The sequence below is a fragment of the Anoplolepis gracilipes genome, chromosome 14, assembly GCF_047496725.1.
Source record: "Anoplolepis gracilipes chromosome 14, ASM4749672v1, whole genome shotgun sequence".
In the NCBI taxonomy this organism is placed as follows: Eukaryota; Metazoa; Arthropoda; class Insecta; order Hymenoptera; family Formicidae; genus Anoplolepis; species Anoplolepis gracilipes.
The window spans coordinates 5,112,830-5,135,325 of record NC_132983.1 but is presented as its reverse complement, the minus strand read 5'-3'; the positions used below and the strand labels follow the sequence as shown (position 1 = coordinate 5,135,325).

The 22,496-nt window shown below is 31.8% G+C and overlaps 2 protein-coding genes across 4 annotated transcripts in view; both read right to left on the bottom strand.

Moving 5' to 3' along the window:
* Positions 1 to 17,791, bottom strand: part of LOC140673553 (latrophilin-like protein LAT-2) — a 73,380-nt gene extending 55,589 nt beyond the window's left edge. Inside the window, exons 1-5 of one of the 3 annotated variants that reach the window (XM_072906548.1) lie at positions 17,774 to 17,791; positions 17,210 to 17,406; positions 16,777 to 17,007; positions 14,469 to 14,804; positions 9,541 to 9,741 (exon numbers count right to left, since the gene is read on the bottom strand). In XM_072906548.1, coding sequence (XP_072762649.1) covers positions 9,541 to 9,719 — 179 coding nt within the window. In that variant the 5' untranslated portion in view covers positions 9,720 to 9,741; positions 14,469 to 14,804; positions 16,777 to 17,007; positions 17,210 to 17,406; positions 17,774 to 17,791. Of the gene's footprint in view, positions 1 to 9,540; positions 9,742 to 14,468; positions 14,805 to 15,226; positions 15,531 to 16,776; positions 17,008 to 17,209; positions 17,407 to 17,773 lie in introns of those variants that run through there. The other 2 variants (XM_072906550.1, XM_072906549.1) reach the window with 2 other exon arrangements.
* A 165-nt stretch (positions 17,792 to 17,956) lies between these two features.
* Dlt (codanin-1 like protein dlt) lies at positions 17,957 to 22,189 on the bottom strand. Its single transcript, XM_072906537.1, has 11 exons — positions 22,084 to 22,189; positions 21,600 to 21,995; positions 21,215 to 21,519; positions 20,856 to 21,132; positions 20,614 to 20,774; positions 19,933 to 20,523; positions 19,564 to 19,791; positions 19,123 to 19,485; positions 18,782 to 18,947; positions 18,449 to 18,717; positions 17,957 to 18,354 (listed from the first exon to the last, which is right to left on the bottom strand). Exons 3-11 carry the CDS (start codon positions 21,503 to 21,505, stop codon positions 18,205 to 18,207), a joined length of 2,496 nt encoding a protein of 831 aa, XP_072762638.1. The 5' UTR covers positions 21,506 to 21,519; positions 21,600 to 21,995; positions 22,084 to 22,189; the 3' UTR covers positions 17,957 to 18,204.
* Positions 22,190 to 22,496: the final 307 nt, after the last annotated feature.

The following is a 22,496-nucleotide window of genomic DNA, read 5'->3' as shown; positions in this document are numbered from 1 at the left end:
TAATTGATAATTTTTGCGAAAATCTGTTACTTGGAGGTTTTATAAAAAATAATTTATAACATATTTTTTCGCGGAGATGCTAGAGTTCTAATGTATCACGTTAATATATAAAACACGAATATATATACAAATTAAAAAACAACATCTAAAAGCAATTAATATTTCAAAGATAGTTATTGTAGCGTAATAGAGAATTCTTCACATTTTTCACCTTTTTAAATAAAAAGGTTCCTTTAATAAAAAAAGTAGTTTAAACTTTTCCGAAAATTAATATAAACAAAGTATATGTGTATATATTTGTTCAAAAAACTTTTTGAAATATTTCATATTTTCATCAGATTATACAATGATGAAAAATCACAATTCACTTACCTTTTAATTGACCAGTCGTCATTCAATGTCTCTCTTCTAACTTCCTTGCTGTTCCTTCTCTTTTCCTACTCCTTCGTAGCATTCACTCGTGAAAACATGTTTGATCGCGCGACACTCCTGATATTAATCGCGTACAACGCACATTATACATATCACGATAATGAAAGAATACAAAAATTACTGTATAAAAAAGCTACAATTCACTCGGCATTAGAAATTATTATGCTAATGAATAGTATTACTCTCGTATTTTACAACACAATTGAATAAATTTAAACTTAGTTAAAATAGAAGATAAATATATCCGCAGAATGTAATCTGGAAATATTTCGTCACATTTTGGACCATTCAATGAATTTCAATCAAAGTGCATATCATGCACACAGAATTTTACGCGTTTCAAGAGATATCACATTTAACACATAATCATACAATGTTTTGATATGCGATTATTAAATATCCGTATTACATTTAATATATTTATTAATTAAACACATCGCACTCTGACTTGGAATCAGATTCAACCATTCTTTTTATACTCGCAGTATTTATGATTAACAATAATCGCTCAAATTAATCATGCGGATTAATGATTATTAATAATAATCGTAGCAATTCGTCGCACGCGACATTTCTTAACGCCAGTGGTTATCGTATCTCGAGAGATAACACGACGTACACGAACCGATTCACGACCTGCTCGTAAGAAGTTCGTCGCGCGAATGATGAGAAGGTCAAGTACTACGTACTATTACTATACACGCGTCATTGTTTGTCTGGGTGACTTTGTTATTTTGCGCGGCTCGAGCGAAGGCCACGTACCGCGTGTTACATATTTCTCGTGTCAAATTTTAATGACAAGAAACCTCAAGCGCTTCAATTTGCTACGATTACTACAATACCTATTATTACGTCTTAATAAGTCATTGATCCGGGAGCACCATATTGCGCGATTGTTAAAGTAAAAGTAATCAAATACCAACGTCGTTTATGCATATTTTTCGATTATTATCAGACTGCCGAGATAGAATTTATCAATGAATAAGAATATGTAACACGTATTTTTTGTTACATATTATTAATTAACCCTTACTCCGTACTGATGGGTCATTTTTGTCTGTGATTTTTCTAACAACGTCAATTTTTCTCGAAAACAAATAATCACAAATAAAATAATATATTGAAGTAAATTATTTTTCAAATTTATTATTTTAATCTTTATTTAGAATGTTCAAAGAAGGTATATACATTTTTTCAGATTTTTTTAAAACACTTTTACATATTAATAAACTTATCGAAAATACGCTGACCCATCTGTACAGTTAGTAGGTGCCAAAAATAACAATACGGAGTAAGGGTTCAGATTGACGGAATAATTATAATTTTTTTGTCACTCTGCGCGTCGTGCGACGTCTGTCCTCTTCTCCTTCTCGATGCCTGTCATGTAATAGACCTACCTTTCATTACGACACATTGGCATACTGCCATATCAAATACCCATGATACGTAATAGCTTACTACGCACAGTTGGCAGTATGTCAATGCGATGTAATGGAGTACGCTTCACTGTGTAAGTAACAGGAATCGAGGTTACTACGTACGACAGTATGTATTTGGCAGCATGTCCACGCGGCGAAGTGGGGATACGCACTACGTGACAGGCATCGGGAAGGAGAAAAGGACAAAGAGCGAGATGCGCAGAGTCACGAAAGTATGATAATTATTTTGTCGACGTTTGTACTACGTTTAGAAAGATACTTCACATGTCGTTTTCCGTCGATAAACTTCTATCTTAACAATCTTTGATGATTCTACTTAATCCTGTTGTAAAACTTTCTTTACAAATACAATTATATTTAACGACGTGTATTTTAATAATTGTCAATCGCGCATAAATACGTGCTTTGTATGATCGACTTATTTGATTGCGCGAGTAATCGACAAGAAAATATTCCTGCGAATATTTATCTTCAGTTTTAACTTTGAGTTATTCACTCGTGTTGTAACACGAGACAGTAAAATTGCCATAAAATGCGAGCGCGTTCTATTCTTTAATAACAAAAATTTTATTACCGTAGTAAGTAGGGTGTAAATTTGGTCTCATGATTTTTTAATATCGCGCAAATTATGGTTTTGTTTGCATTGCTCCCTACTCGTAATAAATAATAATAAAGTGCGCGTCATGATTAATATTGGAAGTGTCGTATAAAGAGTCGCGCGATCAGCTGATCGTAAAAACTTATGTTTTCACGAGTGCGTGCATCACTGGAATAACAGCAAAAGAAGAAAAGATTTCTCAAGAGACATGGAGCGACGGCTGAGCAACTTTATAGCTAAGCAACTTATATAACTTATTTAATATTTATTACTCCTTTATAATAAATATTCTATCTTCGCAGTGTTGTAATTTACTTTATATTATTGTGTAATATAATAAATATATAAAATATAATTTAATAATTTTTAAAATATTTAAAAAATAGTCTTGTAAAATATTTATTTTTATGTTGATAGATGTAAAATATTTCAATATTTCCTTAAAAATTTCTGATTATTTAACTTGTTTACATAAAAACTAGATCTTTATCAGATTTCGTAAAAATTTATATTTTAAAAGTTTGTTTTCTTTCTCTCTCTCTCTCTCTCTCTCTCTCTCTTTCTCAGAAATTATGTAACTTTTAAACATTTAAAAAATGAAAAATAAAATTTCAATTAAGTAATTATTTTTAGATTTGTTTTGGACATTACTTTATAATATAAATATATTTGTATTTTACAAATTTCTTAACATTGTTATATTACAGCGCATGTTACTGTGCATACTATCATAAAAATGAATTATTCATTTCATTTTATATATAATTTCAAAGTCACAAATTTTGCGAAAATTATATAAGATTAAACGGTTAAAGTTTTTTTCTAACATACCTAAATATGATAATTTGAGGTTGTTGTTTAGTTTGAATAAATTTTAAATTTTGGTTCCAAGAACGCTTCAAACTTCGACGAAGTTTTGCAACTATTTGATTTATAATACATAAAACATCAAACAAAATCTGTACTATTTGAATAATACCTATACAAATAAGCCCAATTTAGATGCAATTTGCGAAATTCAAGATAGAGATCTGTTAATCTTACGATCAATTTTATATATCCTAACGTATTTGTGTATCTATGTTTCGTATATTTTATTTCTGCAAATGTGTTTCTTTTATATTTTACATATAGAATTATAAATTATATCCCAAATTTTAGATTTAGATGTCGCAAATTATAAAGTCACAGAGAGTATTTCAAATTGAATTATTGAATATAATAAATATTTATTAAATAATCAAAGTATTGTGTAATGAAAAATGAATTTCGTTCTAAAAATATGCTTTATATTTTATAGCACTTTTTTTAAATCTTTTATTCTTCCTACAATATAAAGGGAGTAATATAAATTAAATAATCAAAATATAATTACGCTAATCTAATAAAACAGTAGATTTAGAATCACGATGAAATTGATTTAACGTGACACGGTCCTAAGTTAATCTTCTTCATGTATATATATATATATATATATATATATATATATACCGTGCACCACGTCGTGCCGAATCCTCTGGAGCACATGAGCTCGTGATCATGTATGGCACGCGTATCAGCCGAATATTTCCCCCCGTATTGTGTTAGTGAAGGGACAGTCCATTAACAAAGATGAATTTCGCGGCGCTCGACCAGCTGAAATCTATCGGGTGTAACGATAGGTGGCTTAACGATATTGCCCCGGCGATAGATTGTCACAGCGATTTTAACCTCGTCAAGGGTAACGTGAAAACGAAGTTAAACGCTCTCCATCCCTCTCGTCGCCGTCTCCCGCCTACGACACGATACTCGGCTATCGCCCTCTCGCTCCGGCTCGATGCGATGCGGCGCAAGATGCGCTTAATTGCAGTCGCCCACCTTCCTGGAACATGAACCTCCGCTTAACATAATTTCCGTACTGTGTAACACAATACCGCTCGACTTTCCGAGTACGAACATTTAATTAACCAGTGGTGTCTAATAAGGGGACCTACGATAAAGCGACGTGGCCTCGCCTAATGGCATAATTATACAATTATGATGGAGCCAATTAACGATCGAACCTCGCTTTAACGTGCAATTTTGACATCAAGAAGAAATCGAGTTTAATCTTATTATTTTGACATAAAAGTATTACATGTATTTTTTACTTGTAAGTTAAATTCACATTTATTTTAAAGAGTAGACGACCCATAAAATTATTTATTTATAACAAACATAATATTTTATTACAGAAAAATAAATGCAACTTTTATATTAAATAATGATGTATAAAATGCAAATTCTGTGTTGCTGAAAATTTTCTTAGCAACTCGCAATTAATTTTGATGGAAAGATTTTAGCCTACAATCGCAAGACAATCGATTAATAAATAATAAACGCGGGTAACAATTAACATCATTAGTCGAACGACCAACCAATTGCGATCTACGCTTTTCGATAACAATGAGGACACATCGTAAAATGAATTTGCACATCCCGTGAGAATATTGGGGATTGTAACGAGCCATGTGGAATAATGCGGCGCACAAGCCGAGCGACGGTATGAATTATCAGTCCCTCGTTTGGAAATTTGGAGAATAATCGTGGCCGGACTGCCGAACCGTGGCTCTTGCGACGCGTATGAATAATGGGCGCGAAATTGCATCCCGGGATATTGCAATAACAGCGTTTAATCGTCGCTAATCGCAGATAACGCTGACAAAGATATCATATGTCTTTCTATAATTTATATCGATTGTTTCGTCGAATATCAGTCCTTTCATGATCGATTCCTTTTAATTAAAATTTAATCAGTAAATTAACGATAAATTTAATATAATTTCAAACACAATTAACATTTTCATTATCGAGACTTAATTTTGCGTGTAATTTTTCATATCTTCCTATAGAATCTCAGTGAATTAATATATTTTGATATTGAATAAACCAGAATGCTTTCACGTATAGAGTGAGAAGGTAAATGCACAGTTAATTAAATTTAATTCGTTAATACTCTCTATTAAAACCAGGTAACTTCGGTTAATTTTAGATATTAATAAAATTATATCTCGATATACTGTGTATATGTAGGAGAATAGATTTTAGTCTTCAGCTTTTAGTTAAAATTTTCATACTTGCCCTGTCGTATTAAAATGAAATTGGCGAGTCTCTAAATGTCCACTTAATAGAATTTTATCCCATTAATGCATGCTAGTGGGATTAGATTGCGCATTTAATTACTTTCATTCATAGATGTCAGCGGATGAGACGTCTATTACACTATACATATATCATCGTTACTGTGGGTGTATGTGTGTAAAATAATAGCAAAAAATCCGTGTGTGTGAGTACGTGCGTACTGTATGTATGTGTGGATGAGTGTATGAGATGGGATGCTTTTAATTAAAAATTTTCACACGGTATTGTGCGGTGAGCTTAACCTATTAACGCGCTCGAAATGGAAGCATTAAATTTGTAACTATCATAATGTACGGGCAGCTTACTGAATGTACATCGTAATCTCGTTCTCCACAATAGTGTCCCGCAAAAAGCCCCTATTTAAAGCTTATATGCATGTGTACGTATATATGCGCACGTGTGTACGTACATATTCGCTGAGCTTTCACGCACTCGCGTAACGGAATAACGGAAAGTAAAACACTGTCCATTTGAAAATCTCCATGGAATATTACGTTTCAAATATTACGGTATTTTAGTTTTATTTCGTTCTCAAATATTCCCTTACTCCAATTCGGAGTAATGTAACGTTTTATAACCGTAATTAAACATAATTTAATTTCTACCATTCGCCATTTAATCCTAAAGTCTAATAATTATTTTATTTTATAATTAAAAGTAAATTAAATCATTTCAATATTTGGCGTCAATTAATTCTATGCTAATTTAATCCTACAAATAATAATTTAATGATCCCTATTTTATTCTTGGAAATGTAATTATTATTCTCTGCAAAATGATAAAAAGCACGAAAATATAAAATAGCCTTTCTCCTTCCTTCTCTTTTTGTGTTTAAAAAAAATTAATTATTTAAATTTTAACTTTGATTAGGGAGTCTATAGCACTTATAACTCTATAATTGTATGCAATAAAATAAAAATAAAGTTTTATATATATATATATATATATATATATATATATATAAATTATGCAAAATGCGTTGAATCACATCATAATAGAAGGTCAATTCTGAGAGCTGTCAAACGCCGATTGCGATGAACCAGATAAACGAGTGGTATCAATGAGCGATATTGAATACGTGCTGAATATCATCATTGAGCACTGATTAAATATCAGTATGAATTTTGCAGCGACCGCAAATAATTCGCGCGAAAATGTCATCAAACCGCTGGAATCGCTGTAACGAGGTCGAGCATTCCGGTTATACTATCGGGTTTATCGTAAAAGATATAAAAACCGCGTAATGTAACGTCACAGCGTGCGAGAATCGTTATTTCCGTAACATTAAAATGCATAAGGATAATCATAAAATAATGTAATCAAAATGCGTGATATATCGAGAGCAGCGTAAAAGACGTATCTTTTTTCTCGACTAGAGAAAAAATTAAGTAAAATAGTAATAAAATAGAAAAAATAGTAATAACTAGAAAAAATAATAAAGAGGAAAGGAAAATAGTGACACGCGATATTGTAATGGAAAAATAACAATTCGTTCGTGGAACATTGAAATATCATTCGATATAGTAGCGCAAATAAACGAACGTGAGCGATCCCTGTTTTCTTCTAGGGAAATGTAGAGAGAAAATAAAGGAAAACAAAATTCATATAGAAAATAAAGAGGAAGAGAGAGAGAGAGAGAGAGAGAGAGAGAGAAGCAATTTTATTATTATTACAGACGAGAATTGTTTGATAAGTTTATCCTGCCGACTAACTAAACGACTCTTCTCCGCGTGAGTACTTACCTAAGAAAATATAATATTTCGCAGGTAGAATTATTCCTTCCACGAATCTAATTAGCCACAGTGAGGAAGGTCTTTGAAGATATGAAATTTTATTAAAGAAAAATAAAAATAAAAATCGCGGTTTCAAGGTAGCTTTATTTCCTTGATAATTTCCGGTATATTTTATCAGCGATAAAAAAGGAGCGAGCTCTTGAAATTGACTCGTTTAAAAAAATTCGAATTTAATGATAAATTAATATGCTAAATAAAACAATAAATGATTAATAGCAAAATAAAACTATCAGTGATAATATTAGCAAAATATTGTAATCGTCTATCTATTCTAAAAAGATAATAATTTATTCAAATTGTGAGGATATTATACAGCTCGCTGTAGATGTGCAAGTCAAGATATTGGTCAAGCTCATGACCTGCGAAAAAACTGCTTTATAAATTCAAAACTCTCTGCGTGGAAATCTATTGGCAGAAAATTCGGCGAAAAATTTTCAATTTTCTGTGATATGACGTATAAAATATAATATTTAATATTTAATATTTTCACGATGTTTACTTCTTCACTAATCTAACAACTCAAAAAAATCAAAAGATCTATTATTAGTCATTTTAGCTATTATTACAATGTTTTACATTTACATGAATATTTTTGTCGAGATATCTGGAAAAAAGATATTTTCTAATAGCAGTGATTATTCTGGTTATACAGAGTTTTCCGTCGATTTTTATGATGTATCGAAATTCAACGAAAACGTGTAAATATATGGAAATATGGAATTTACATTTGATAGGAAAATGGGATAAAGGGTCGAAGTTCGGTGCATTTTATCGACGCCATTTGCGGCAATAGCTTTTTGTCCAGTCTTTTTTTCCACATCGAAGATCGCCGGACGGTCGGCTCTTTTCGAACCGAACATCGTGGCTGCGCTTTCCCATTTCCCGGCAATTTCCGCGATGAACCGTGATCGATCATGAAACTTTCTCTCTCTTTCTTTTCATTTTCCCCCTTTCTCTTTCTCTCTCTTTCTTTCTGATTTTTCCCCGCGTGCTGTGCAGCATTTTCATTCCTTCGCCGACAATTTCAAATTCGAAGATAAAGATCGAAACGTTATTATGACGGAGATAAAGGGAGACGCGTGTCATTGATTTTTTGATTATTGACAAGATAAAAATTCTGAAACCGCGCCATAAGTACAATATTGAGAAAATGTATTAAAGGAAAGAAGATACTTCTTTCAAAACAACGAGAGCGAGGTCAGAGAAGAAGACCACAATATTGTTTGGTATTCCAGCAGTATCGTCTTTCGATGTAAGAGTACACCGATTAGCACCCCGTGGTGCGCGAATCGACAATCTATAAGAATCGCGAGCGGAATCGCCAACGTGGTGAAAATAGCGGATAAAATAGAAGGAGACGTGACCGACGTAAGATCGAATTTCCTGACCAATTTCCGAAATAAATTGCTGCACATTTTTACGAAATATAAAGCAATATAGGAGCTGTAAGACTTTACGAAACGCGTTTGAATGTACTATTGGCAGACCTCGAACGTGATTAATCATGAGACATTTTTAATTTTTGCGGAATTTAGTTATTTTTACATCTTACTTTAAAAAAAAAAAAAAAAATGAAAGGGGAGAGGAATACGATATTATTAATTCTGCAATTGCATTAAATTCTTTGATCCGAGATATGAACAAAACAACGCAAAATAAATAAATAACAAATTAGCGATTAAACCAAACGTAATGAAAACAAGAATGGCGTATCGAGCACAGGATTGCTCGACAGGATTAATCTGCGTGTTTAATTAAGTTCTTCTTTCTCTAGTAATAATTAAACAACCGGAATATAAAAGCAAACATCTCTCGCGCAATGAATTTGTCGCGAGAGAAATGAAAAGAACAAAGATGCAATTTTAATATTACTGATATTATGAATATTTTATGAATAGCTGTAATACAAAAGAATAAAACAAATTATAAAGCCTTTTTATTTTATTCTTTCATACATTATATATATATATATATATATAAATTCCAATTATTTTATTTTATAATATAGTATATATATATATGTTTTACGTATGTCTCAGCATACAAATCCATTTGATAAAGAAGTTCCATAATATCAGAATATTAGATGGACGCTTCGTCTGTTTCAAGCTGGACTTACCTATACGTGATGAATGCGAATACTAGAGCGACTAGGGACAAGCTTCCTCCAAGGACAACGATGAGACTCAGCACGCCATCCTGGTCGAAGGAACTGGCGATTCCCGTGGAAACGCCATTAGCTATTCCACCGCTGGGCTGCGGAAAGCCATGAATCGCTCCAGTGTATAGCGTCTCCATTATGTCACCGTTATGCCAACATCTGCGACAAGATAAATCCAATTATAAACTCAGAATACAATAAAAGGGCAAATATAAAGAAAATACAATTAGAAAGGAAAAGATAATTTACATATAAAAGAGCGCGGAGAACCGTTTGCTTTCAAAATTTTAATTACCGCACGCTCAATTAAAAGAAGAAGGGAATAACTGAGAGACAGAAAGCGAATTTAATTAATTCGAATTAAATTAATGCGAGCAGCAATGTAAATACTTTTGCCATTTATCTAGTTACGTTAAACTAAAGGAAGGGAATAAACATTTACCGCAATCTGGGGAAACCGCGATAACCTCAGCTTCCACCGTCGCAAATTTTAATTAGCAACGAAGACCATTAACTCTCGCGGACGGATTTTGACAACTCGAAATACCGTAGATATCAGAGAGTTATTGCACCGGAGGCAACAGCCCTCTGTAATACATTCGGGCCGCCGCTCATGTTACTGTTACATCGTGTTAGATAATATCAGGATAATCCTCAGTTAAACCTTAGTTCTAACGTTACCAAGGCAACAGAGAATATTGTATATAAAATATTACAATTTTATTTCCTCGTTATAAAAATATCTTACTTGCTTGAAAAAAATTACATATAAAAATATAACATATGATATTTTTCTTCGAAATTGTAACATTTAATATTTTGTAGAAAATAAATTAAAGAAAATCATAAAATATAGAAAGTATTTAGAACATTTTGATTATGAAAGAAAAGGTTAATTATAAAAAATGAGGATTTTATTAATTATATTTATGAAAAAAGTAGCATTTTTTTCCTTATATTCCGCATTATATAAATTTCCCGATGAAAACTTCGTGTATTAATATCTCTACAAAAAATTAACTACAAAAACGCAATTCTACGAGTAAATGATCGCAAATAAGAACAATTTGTGAGCAGCGAAATATCCTTGACAAAGTATTAACAGTCGGACACGTGCAAGATGAAAGTCACGACATCAAGCTTACAACGCTTGTGACGCTCGTAAATTTCAATCAGTGGTAAAAGCAATTAGCTGCGAAGCGTATTGCTTGTCGTTTCTCCGCGAAAGGTTCTCCGCAAATTGCTTGTCGGAGCAATGCAAACCGCGATCTCGACTCATCCGACTCGAGTTTAGGAGTGCCGGACTTGTTTCAATTCGCTCCACTATCTAGCGCATGTCAGTTCAAAGGGTTGTCCATATTACTGATCCCGCAGACATACGATTGAACGTTGCGAAGAGAAAAAAATGCGAGCATTACAATAAAAAAAAAAAAAAGATTGCCCGTTGTAATTAAAAATCTACGTGATAAGACTAATCCACTTATATCCCAAAAATAGGATTAAGTTCAATTTATAAATATAATCAAGTCATATATTTTAATCATTAAAAGTATTTTTTTTTTACATCAGATTTAAAGTGATTATCATTTTATTTTTTAATAAGAATTTTGTATACTTATAAAACAAAACATAACAGTTTTGGATGTTTATAAAACAAAACAAAAAATCTTTTCTTTAAAATTTTCATACAACATTTACATATATTCAGATACTTTTATTTTACTTTCCGTGAAAAAATTATTATCATGAATTGAAAATCTGAACGAGAGAAATATCAAATTATTTTATTTTTCAAACAATGTATTAATCAATGTGACATATTCTCAATAATGTAATTAATAAAAGGCAAATGACTGCGTGTTATATATATATATATATATATATATATATTTATATTACATTTAATATTTATTTGCCTGAATACAATTGGTTCTATCGCTTGAATTCATTGTGTATGACTTTATAATTTATATATGCAAATTTTTGCTACGAAAACATGAACGTAGACGAAAGTGTATACAAAATGTGCTTATATTCGACGACGATGTTGACCGATGAAACGTAATTAACTTGTTAATTGTGAGCACAATATTTGCATTGTCAACTTTGAGCAACGATGTACAAGTAAAAAGAGATTCTACGGTGAATCGATCTTTTTCACAAACCGTGGCTAGCAAAAAATGAGATTTTTTAAAAATTAATAATAATATACCGCACGTGCTGTGCTAATTTTAAGGCTGTTTGTTCAACCATCAAGTTTTAATTGAAGCAACCATTTTAAAGTTCTCAGGTAATAATCTAAACTTCGCGTGAGCAACGCAAACGTTCCTTTATGTAAGTATTTCTTACATTATCTATTCATTATTCACTCATCGTCTACGTCCATTTTAAATATTTTTATAAGTTATGTATAATATCGGATTAATAATACATTATCAAATGTATTATTAAATTAACATTAACGCTATACTGTCACCAATCAATACAATTGATTAATACAAATATTTGAAATATAAATGTAACTAAAATAGAGAAAACATAATTTTAAAAAGAAAGAGAAAGCGAGCGAAATTGATACAAAGTAATTATTAATTATATTAAATTAACAAAACTGTGTTAAGTTTATTGTTCATTTATTTTGTTAAAATTATATTCCGTACTTTAAAATTTTTATCTCACACGCTAATTGAACGTGATAGTTGATAAGTTTTATATGTAACGCGATTTTCCTTTCTCTACGATAATGTACTTTAAGAGAAGAAGGCTTCATCGCCCACATCTTGAGAAGTTCAGGATGCCTTCTCTTGGGATAGGACAAAGTGTACAACGCTAAAACTGCTGCGAAATGTTAACAGACTTCCGGCCCTTATTCGGTATTCACGATGTAAAAGCGCGCGAAAATTGTACTTCTCTCTCGTTGGTGTAAAACTCATTTCTGTCGCACGTTACAAAAATAACACATGTGCATAATTAATATTTGCATAATATTTTTCTTCTTTCTCTCTCCACCCCCTACCTTCTCTTTATATTTCGGTAATTATTATGATATAAATTATGCATACTGTCTTTCCCCTTTCCCGGGATTCTCTACTTTTTTTATTACAGTAAATATTTCTCGAAAAAATATAACGCTAGTTTATTCCTAACTAAATATCAAATTTTCTTTTAATTATTGTTTTTAATTTTCAATATTAACTAACACATGAACGCTTGGAGATGGAATTCCGCGAAAATATACATATTGAAATTAATAACAAAATTTAAAATTTTTATATAAAGTCATACAGTCTTCAGAATTTTCTGAAAATGTTGTACATTGTTAATATCGGAATAAAAACAGCATAAATTAATATCAATCAATTTTCTTTTAATCTTCTTAGATCGCAAAGAATTAAAACTGATTAAACTTGATTATCAGAAAAAAAAAGATTCATAAACATATCATTCTATCACTGCGTTTAATTGTTAACAGCTTTACAGCAGAGATTGTTCTATTCTGTGAGATAATATAATTTCGAGACACGAGACGTGGACATTTCTGATGCATTGCGAACGTGATCCACTCGAGCAATCGATCGCAAGTACGAATTAGGGCATGTCGCGTTAACTATACCAATTAACACCAGTTGCTGACTACGTAGTAACGCTTAAATGGCATTTTGTGACATGTCAAGAATCGGTTGTCGGCTATTGCTGAAATGTATGTATATTAAAAGTACATGGCAAATAATATCAAACATTTATATTTCTGTGTCGCATTCGATAAACGTTTGCATCAGTCGATATCCGTTCGTCGTTTCACTTTGTTTCAAGCCTCAGAACTTCCCGCGGTATTTCCGGATCACAGTGTATTTATAGCGAATCGCGGCCAATGGATAAACAACGGATGCATCGGTTTATCGGACTGCATAATTCCGCCTTGCAACAAACGTACGACAAAATGCAACAAATTTTTTAATAGAAGGGAGCAAAATACATAGATCTCGAATTTTCGAGACTTTGCCTACAGAAACAAAATTATCATATTTATTTAGTGTGTCATCGATTGAATATCGGTACAATTTATTTATATTAAAAGAAATTTTATCTGACACTGTAGTCGATCTATATAAAGTACGACAAATAAAATTTTATTTATAATTTTATGTGTACATTCTGAGATATGTCTCTCTTGTTTTTGATATTACACATTGCAAAAAAATTATAAATACTTTTCCAAGTTCTATCATGACTCACTTTAGATTATCTAAAATGAATTTAAAGATTTAATATAAAGAATTTAATTTAAAATCTGTACATTAAATGAATTATGTAAAGTTAAGTATCTTTATCTTAATACTGTTATAATCTTACAAAAATTTTTTAAAATACTCTTATAAATATATTTTTTAACTTTTAGAAAAAATTATCAAGAATATAGAGAAGAAAATAATATCGAATTAAAATTTTTACAGATTGACATATCCGTCGTTATAATGTTATTTTAAAATAAATATTGAAATATAAAAATACTTTTAGCTTTCTGCATTAATAGGTTAAATATCGATAAACAATTATTGCAAAATTCTAAATTATATATTTTCAACATAATAAATATATGATTTTCCATATACTTTATAAAAACCACTTTATTTCTCTTTATTAAGCAAATTTCAGCACGTGTATAACTTTCTCCATTTATCAATCAATATATATTATATATTATCAAATTTTATATATAATATATATAATTTATTTTTATATTTTGCTATATAAAAATGTTTACTATCCAAATTATTACAGCATTTAATGAGTCGAAAAAAATTTAATGCATTTTTGTTCCTTTCTTTCTCTCTCTCTCTCTCTCTCTCTCTCTCTTTATCTCTTAGTTTAAAAATAAAATTTACCTTGATGGAGATACGTCGTCAAAGTTACAGAATTTGATGGATCAATTAGCGGCTGCAGGTCGGTCGATCACATTTCTCGACGCGATGATCCGCAGCACGAGCCACGTGAAACGGACGTCTCGCGTGCTCCGATGAAAGGCCGGTACCGGCCGGCACCTGGCGCGCGTCAGATCAAAGGAGATTCGGCTCCGACCGTTATCACTTTGCAATCGCGATACGGTTAGGGCTAGGTATCGACGACGTCCAACTTGATCGCATCCTTCGGCCTCAACAAAAGACCACAGCTTTTCCCTTACACGGGAAAATTCCGCTGCCGCGAGCCTCGATGACACTTGTCTGAAAAGTGTTTACACAACAATGAAAGTAACGATTGTTATGGGAATATTCTAATCGGCAAATATGACGTCAATCGGTTGAGACTTGAAAGTTGCCGGCAACATCGAATCTGATTGCGTCATCATGAAATTCGAGTCACTCACATAGACGCGAAATTCACTTCGCTTAGCGACAATAAAATTGGCGGGCAAATTAGCAAATATGGCGGCTGCGATTTTTATGAAAAATTCCATCGAAATGTCTAGTGGGATTCTCACGCCCTAAATAGGATTCGCGTATACTTTCCGTTCAATGAAATCGAATGTCCGCTGATAAAGAAAAAGTAAAGAATGCCCGCTTTGCAAGCAATAAATATTTTCCCACACCGAGAGACTCCATTCTCGCGGCAACGAAAATCATTGGACGTAATGAAATTCTTTTACCGTGCTTTCCGTTATTACGTGTCCGTCAGAAAATCTTCTCGGAATCGGCGCTTGCCATTCTCGATCGGTCGTGGTTAGCCCGTCTTCCTTTCTCGATCCTCCGAAGAAACGAGCTAATTGTAAGTGTCGCGACGCGATCGCGCGGGCAACAAGAACCGCGAATCGATTCCTCAGATAATTGATCCGATCGTGGAGGTGTACTCGCGAACGAAGAAAAGTATACGCGGAAATCACGAGCACGAGCACGAACGCGACGGCCCGCGGACCGCGACTGCGACTACGACACGTTTACGTTCCGCGAACGCGCGCGAAGAACTGCGCCGCGCATGACACTGTCACTGTACAGCGTGAAGTTCCCCCAATCTCCCTCAAAGGAGGGAACGGAAGCCCTATTCGGTTTTTCATGCAAGCTTTTTTTATTGTATTTTCCAAATTATTTTACCTCCTGAGAATTTATTAAAATCGGAAAAAAGCTATTTTCGCTCCTTTCTTCCAATTATATTTTTATTCAAAATATTTATATATAATTAAATATCATTAAATATAATTAAATAAAATGAAAAATATTTTGAATTTCCGAGAAAAATAATATGCGCATGTATGGCTATTGTGCGTTAAAATTAATTATTCGTGAAAACATTTCATTAGCTAAAACTAAAAGTGCACACACACATGTGTCAAATATATTCTTAAAGAGGTTGATAATTCTAACTTGATTATTTTTACATTAAGAAACATTAAGAAATGTTTTATAAAATTGCGGAAAACGTTGAGTTTCGACTCATTTGACGAACATTGCATGCTGGATAAATATAGATACTTTTCCCGCGTTACATAATTCAGTTAAAGTCAGATTAAGATAAGATTATTGATTTGAAATTTGCATATACATGACTTAGTTTAATTTGAGATTCAAAAAATCAATAAATATATGTTCAAAAATGCTTCCTTGTCAAATTATTATCAAAATAATATTGTATTACTAAACGTTATTTTTCCTGCGGGATTAATTCTGTTATTTAATATGCGTTTGGAAATTTGGAATGAAAAATCATATAAAATTATATTGTGCGAGTTAAATTAAGCGTAAAATTTTTAAACAAAAAACATGTATAGTTCAATTTGGCAATAAAAATATTTCATGCAAACAATTGAAGTCACCAGTATAGCATATTTTGCAAATAAAAACTGTTGAACAATATATGTATCATTCTCTGCAAAATTTTAAATTAAATTAAATTAATTTTACAATTCATACAAATTTAAATCAATTAATACTTATATTTTTGAATTATTAAAAAAATATATATATTGCCATTTTTCAATAAATCATAATTATAAAAATAAATAAAAAGTAATGATTTATTGATTCTATTGGATAATATCATCGTTTTAGAATTGATAACATTGCACATAGTATAAATTAAATTAAACATTCTTTTATTAATACGATTATTATTATTCTCTCTTGTGAATGCGGCATCAATGTCCTTGTTTAACATCAATAGATGATTACGAAATTATGAAAGAAATGTCTATCTGCTACTTACGAGGCAAAATTTGCGGTCATTCATGAGCAATGAGCCGAGATTAGATACTGGATGAGAGGGTGGACGACCATTGAGAGTTATGGTAATGGAACGGAGGTGGATGACCCAATTTCAAAAGGACAAAAGGCCCATCCCCATTTCATCGTAACAATATGCCGACGGAGAGAACGTAACAGGACCGTTCAAAAAATAAATCTCTGTAGATTACCAGCATACTTTTTTCGAGAGACTCTACGCAAAAAAATAAAAATTATAAATTAAGAAGTTGAAGTTAGAATCATATTTTATTTTTTATGAAATTCTAGAAATTTTATATATATATATATATATATATATAACAGGGTGCACCAATAAACTATATTCTATATTTTACAAAATAATTATTTTTTATAATATTAAATATAATGTAATATATAATGAATTGTTTGCAAACCTTGGTTCCATGAAATTTCATTAAGTTACTTATATGCTCTGTTCCCGCGAGATTTATACAGCCAATCTTGATACTAGCTGTAGCACCCTGTGTGCTTGGCAGTGATAACGATGCACGTTATATTACTTCGGAGAGATGGAAAGGCACCCTCGGGACAAGGAATTGCGGAGGCGTAGTATTCTGAACTATGACACATGCTAAAGTATGATTTTTTTTTAAATATTAATTCTAGCAAATGTATATGGGTCGAATATATGTTAATTGAGATGGAACGTAACTCGTTACAGTTGTGAGCTAATTTGTTTATTAACAAGTTAGGAGACCAATCCTGTTTCGATAAAACCTTCCAACAAATTTATTATCTTATGAACAGGTTGTTAAACAAAATTTTAACTGTCTCGAGCGATTAATATTAACTATTTATTAATATTTCATTTAATTTTTCAATGAATTGATAATCGTGTGATTTGATAAAGATTACGGAAAAGTAATAGACAGGTTTCGGAGTCACAGGAATGGAATGAAGCAAAATCTAATTTGTTAAAAACAAAAGGAGTTGCACACTCAATGTAACAAGTATATCCAACGCAGCATGATTTTGACAAGGTCGTGTCTCGCACTGATCTTGACGAATTATCTCAATGCGTACACGCACAAACAACAAGAATAACACAGAAGGACATTGTGATATTCGTTATTATACTATAAAATATATTGTTCGTATATTTGATATTACTGTCACATATACAAAAAAAATGAGAATTTATTTTCTTTTTCATAAAATACTCGTCGATACACGCCCGCAGATTGTACGTACGCATCTTTGAACATATACAGAACAAGGATGCCTCGTATCATTTAAAAATTTGACAAATTATGACAATATACATATACAGAGAAAAAAGAAGACACGGTAATTATATTTACAGAAAATTATTTAAACAGTCGTACTTTCCAATTATCGCAGCATCGTAAACTTGCTATTATGTGTCAGTCTATAAACTGTAATCGTTGCAAAATTCAATATCATGATATGTCTCCGCTATCCAGCCAAGAAGATACTTGACTTTCTCCGTCGCCTCGTCGGTAACTTTATAACCCTCGATAGCTTCGTTCAGGCACTTTGATAAAAGTTGCATCAACGACTGCGAACAAAAGAATTGATATTAATGAGTCGTTACAAGTCATTAATAAGTAATATTACATTATATGTAATGCGTAATACTACAGTATACTCACTATGGGCCACTCTTGTCTGAATAAAGATACGCACTGATCACTCAGACTGTCCCCGTTGAGTATCTTAGTTTCTAACAATCTTTTCAGAAATTTGCCAAAGATCGGCCATATCGTATCATTTTGCGGTTGCGCCAGCAACATGATATTTCTGGAACACAAGAGTCTGTTCATGGGCGAATCAGCTTCATCATCTGTCAAACTATTCAATGACCATATTTTAATAAATTTGTCCTGAACTTCTTGCGTGAAGAGATCCGTTCTGTAGGCAACTGTAAAATATTACGATTGTTAAATTTCCTTGCTCTCAGCATTTCAATATTATTATAAACATACCTAAAAATAACGCGAAGTCGGTACTGAGATAAGACAAAACTTTCTGCGGCCCTGGTAATAGATCACCTCTTTGATTAAAAACTTGATACAGTTTATTTAAAATATCCGATATGGATGACATAGATAACTCTACGCCATGATTATCCAGTATGTGCCATATTAATCCCTATAAACAGGAATAAAAAAAAAAAGTATTTAGATATTAATAACTTGAAATTTTAAGAATGATATAAGCCAATATTTTTGTAAAAGTATGCACATTGTATCAGTTTATATATCCAGAGCTTAATTATCATATCACATACAAATTTTTTATTTAAATTCAAATAACAGATCCTTACCCGAAGCTCATCTATCACGGCAGTAGGACTAGGAGCATCTATATTGTGACGTTTTTCTTGCTTGGAGTGCACAGGACTATTGTTGCGGAAAAATCTATTAATCTCAAGTTCCATATCTTTTATAAATAAGGAACCACCAACAATATGCGATTGAATCCACTGATTTATTCGTTCCATTGCCATTCTAGTTGCAATCTTTATGCACATTTCTTTAACCGCTGTCAGAGAGTCTTCCGCCAGTAAAGATTCTATTGACGTCATGATTCGTGTCTCACAAATTGACGGAATCGTTTGCTCACACTGATCTTTCAGATCTCTCGACACTTTATTCGCTAACATATTTATGTCACTCAAGAGTGAAGCCTGAATATCAAAACGCAATTTAATACTTTGTTATGACGTAACATAAAATTTTACTTGTAAACATACGAAACATGTTACCTTAAATTCATTATAGTAACTCATCGGTAATTCACCTTGCTCGTTGGAATCTTTTTGTTTATGTATCAAAAGTTTTCTAAAGAAAATTAAATTTGTTTCTCGGGAGGACGCTAACATGGTATTGCATATATACTTCACACAAGTGGATGCAACTCTTTCAGAAACAAAATCAACAGTTTTCCGAGTGGAAGCTGGTTGACCATGAAAAAAAGCTTCTTCCAGTTGCAACTAACATATAAAACATAAAAAAATTGCAATATAAAAATAACGTTTATACATGTAATATACAATTATTGTCAAATATATATAATAATATAATAAAGCAATACGTGGGTGTTAGAAAAATAAATATAATAATAATATACATACTTCTAAATGTTTGGCTCGAGTAGTACCTCCTAATTTACGCAACTGACTGGTGACGGGTGTAATATGTTTATTGGAGTTGATACTCAAATTCGTGCTATTCCCATGAAACACGGAAAGAGTCGATTCTACTCGCGAACAGCAGGAACGCATCGTTCGATCAGTAATTATATCTAATTTATCGAGATTGCATTTAGTGGGAACTGCGCAATCCGTGGAATGTGAGTTTTTTCTCTTTTCAGAGAACTTTTCCATTTGTTTGAGGCTCTTCAATTCTTTAATTTTACAAGTATTCTGCCAAATGATATGGAAATCCTTGGGATAGTTTGGTAGCTCAAATAACCAACACAAACTTGATTTGAGCAATACAGCAGCTTGTTGGGAAATGAGGCTATCAGGAGCAGTAAGATTGGTCTGATTGATAGCATGATAAATATAGTACAATAATTCTAAAATCTGCTTATAATACGGCAGTCGAAGCGACACTGGATCCATCATGGCTAGATATTTGACCATCCAAGGTATCGTCAGCGAAAGTTTACCTTCAACGATGGCGTTTTGAAGATATGCTTGTAAGTTTAACGATGGTAAAACCTGGATAATAAAATAATTGCAAATATTATTGAGAATATGTAAGACAAAACACACAATTTTTACCATTTGTTCATAATTTTCATCACATACCTTGCTTCTTATTTCTATTTGTGTCGCTATAATTTCTTTAGTAGTATTAGATTCAGATCTGTATGGTAATGAAACTAAAAGTCCTAATACTTTTGCGAGAAGCCTCAAACTAGCTAAACAAGTAATAAAATTTTCTTGGGTTTGTTCATCAACCATTGTTTCTGCAAAGAAAGCAATATAAAAACATTGTATTCTTGAAATATTACACAAACGACAATTGTTAAAATAATAAAAAAATGTACCTGAGTCTTCTATCTCACTATTAGCAAACTGAGTGTCATTTAGTTCAATTATCTCGTGTATTAAGCAATTTTCCAGATGTGTGTAAAATATAGGATGAAATGCATGTAATATAAAATCTTTAAAAAATTCTTGCATGTTGGGAAATGAAGGGCCAAGAATCTGACTTTGCGATGGCAAAGGAGTTACAAATCTTTTACTAAGTTGTGTCAATTTTTCAGGATTAACGTGCTTCAAAGATTTCAGAAAATTCAAGCTCTCGTCATCCACTACATCATCCTGAAATTTGTGCAATTACTTCATTATCTAAATATCATGTTATGTGTTACGCAACAAAGAATACTAATAACTTTAGACTTACTTGATGTCCATTCTGTATGCACGATATAAGTAGTTGTGATTTAAATAATCTAGCAATGTGATAATAATTAGTGGAGTCATTGTGCATTGTCAACATACTTCGTATCCTCCCACCTAGCGCAATTTGAAACACCCATCCCGATACCAAGTGATTTTCCTCCCAAATTCTCAATATATCGTAAAAGGCATCCCTCTGTTTTCTGAAGGCATGAAATGCAAGGCCGGATGAGAAATTCTCACGATTGTCAGTATCAATTTGAAAGCACACATTCGCTTCCCCCATTGTGCACATCAACTTTTGGCAGACTGCGAACAACAACAAATATTTCAGCACATAGATAAAATCGCTTTAGAATCAAAAGGCTCTTGTAAATCATTTGTTTTACTTTGTGCCAATCTGTTTGCTGATTAAAAAATATCTTGTTCTTCTTCTTCTAGTTAAAAATTTCAACATTTCTTTTGTGAAAAAACCTTTTTCCTCCGTATACAGTTTCAAGGTTAGATTTCCTAAACATGAAGAAATCGAAGGATATTGTCGAGTGGCGGGATTTTCATCAAAAGAAGGATATAAAACGTATTCTTATATAATCCTCAATTGCGTTCCTCGACGTGAAAATTGTACTTTCAAATATATGAGTACATGTCACTACAATCTATTTTTTTCTCCTCGCTTTACATTCTGGATCGGGAAGTCAGATTAGGTTAGATTGTTTTAAATAACATGTATGTCGAATTGCAACAATGAACCTTTCCAAACTTGTATAATAGACCTTGGAAGATTTCTGTAAAACATTATTCTTTTAAAGCATTTAATATTGTTTAGAGAAATAATATTCATTTAATAATATGAATTAATTATTTATCGCTTACATTTTTCACAATCTCTCGAGAGATAATGCAAGAGAGAGAGATAAATGTTATTTTTATAAAAATATTTGTACAAATAATATACACTTGAATAATCACATAAACACTTACAAAGATGTAAAAAAGTAACAGGATAAAAAAAATTTCATTACAGTTGACAGTTTCGATATTTCGAGGAATTGCAATCAATTGCAATATCGAACAAAATTTGAATCGTGGTCATTGACCGCGCAAATGCATAGAGAGAAAATAAAAAAAAGCAATATATATTTATTTATTTATTATTAATTGAATAGAAAACAATATTGTTTGAATAAAAAGTGCATAAAATAAAATATTGTTGTAACATGCAAGTTTATATAATTATTATTTACATTATGTAATGTGTACATATATAGCTTTGAATTAAAGAATTT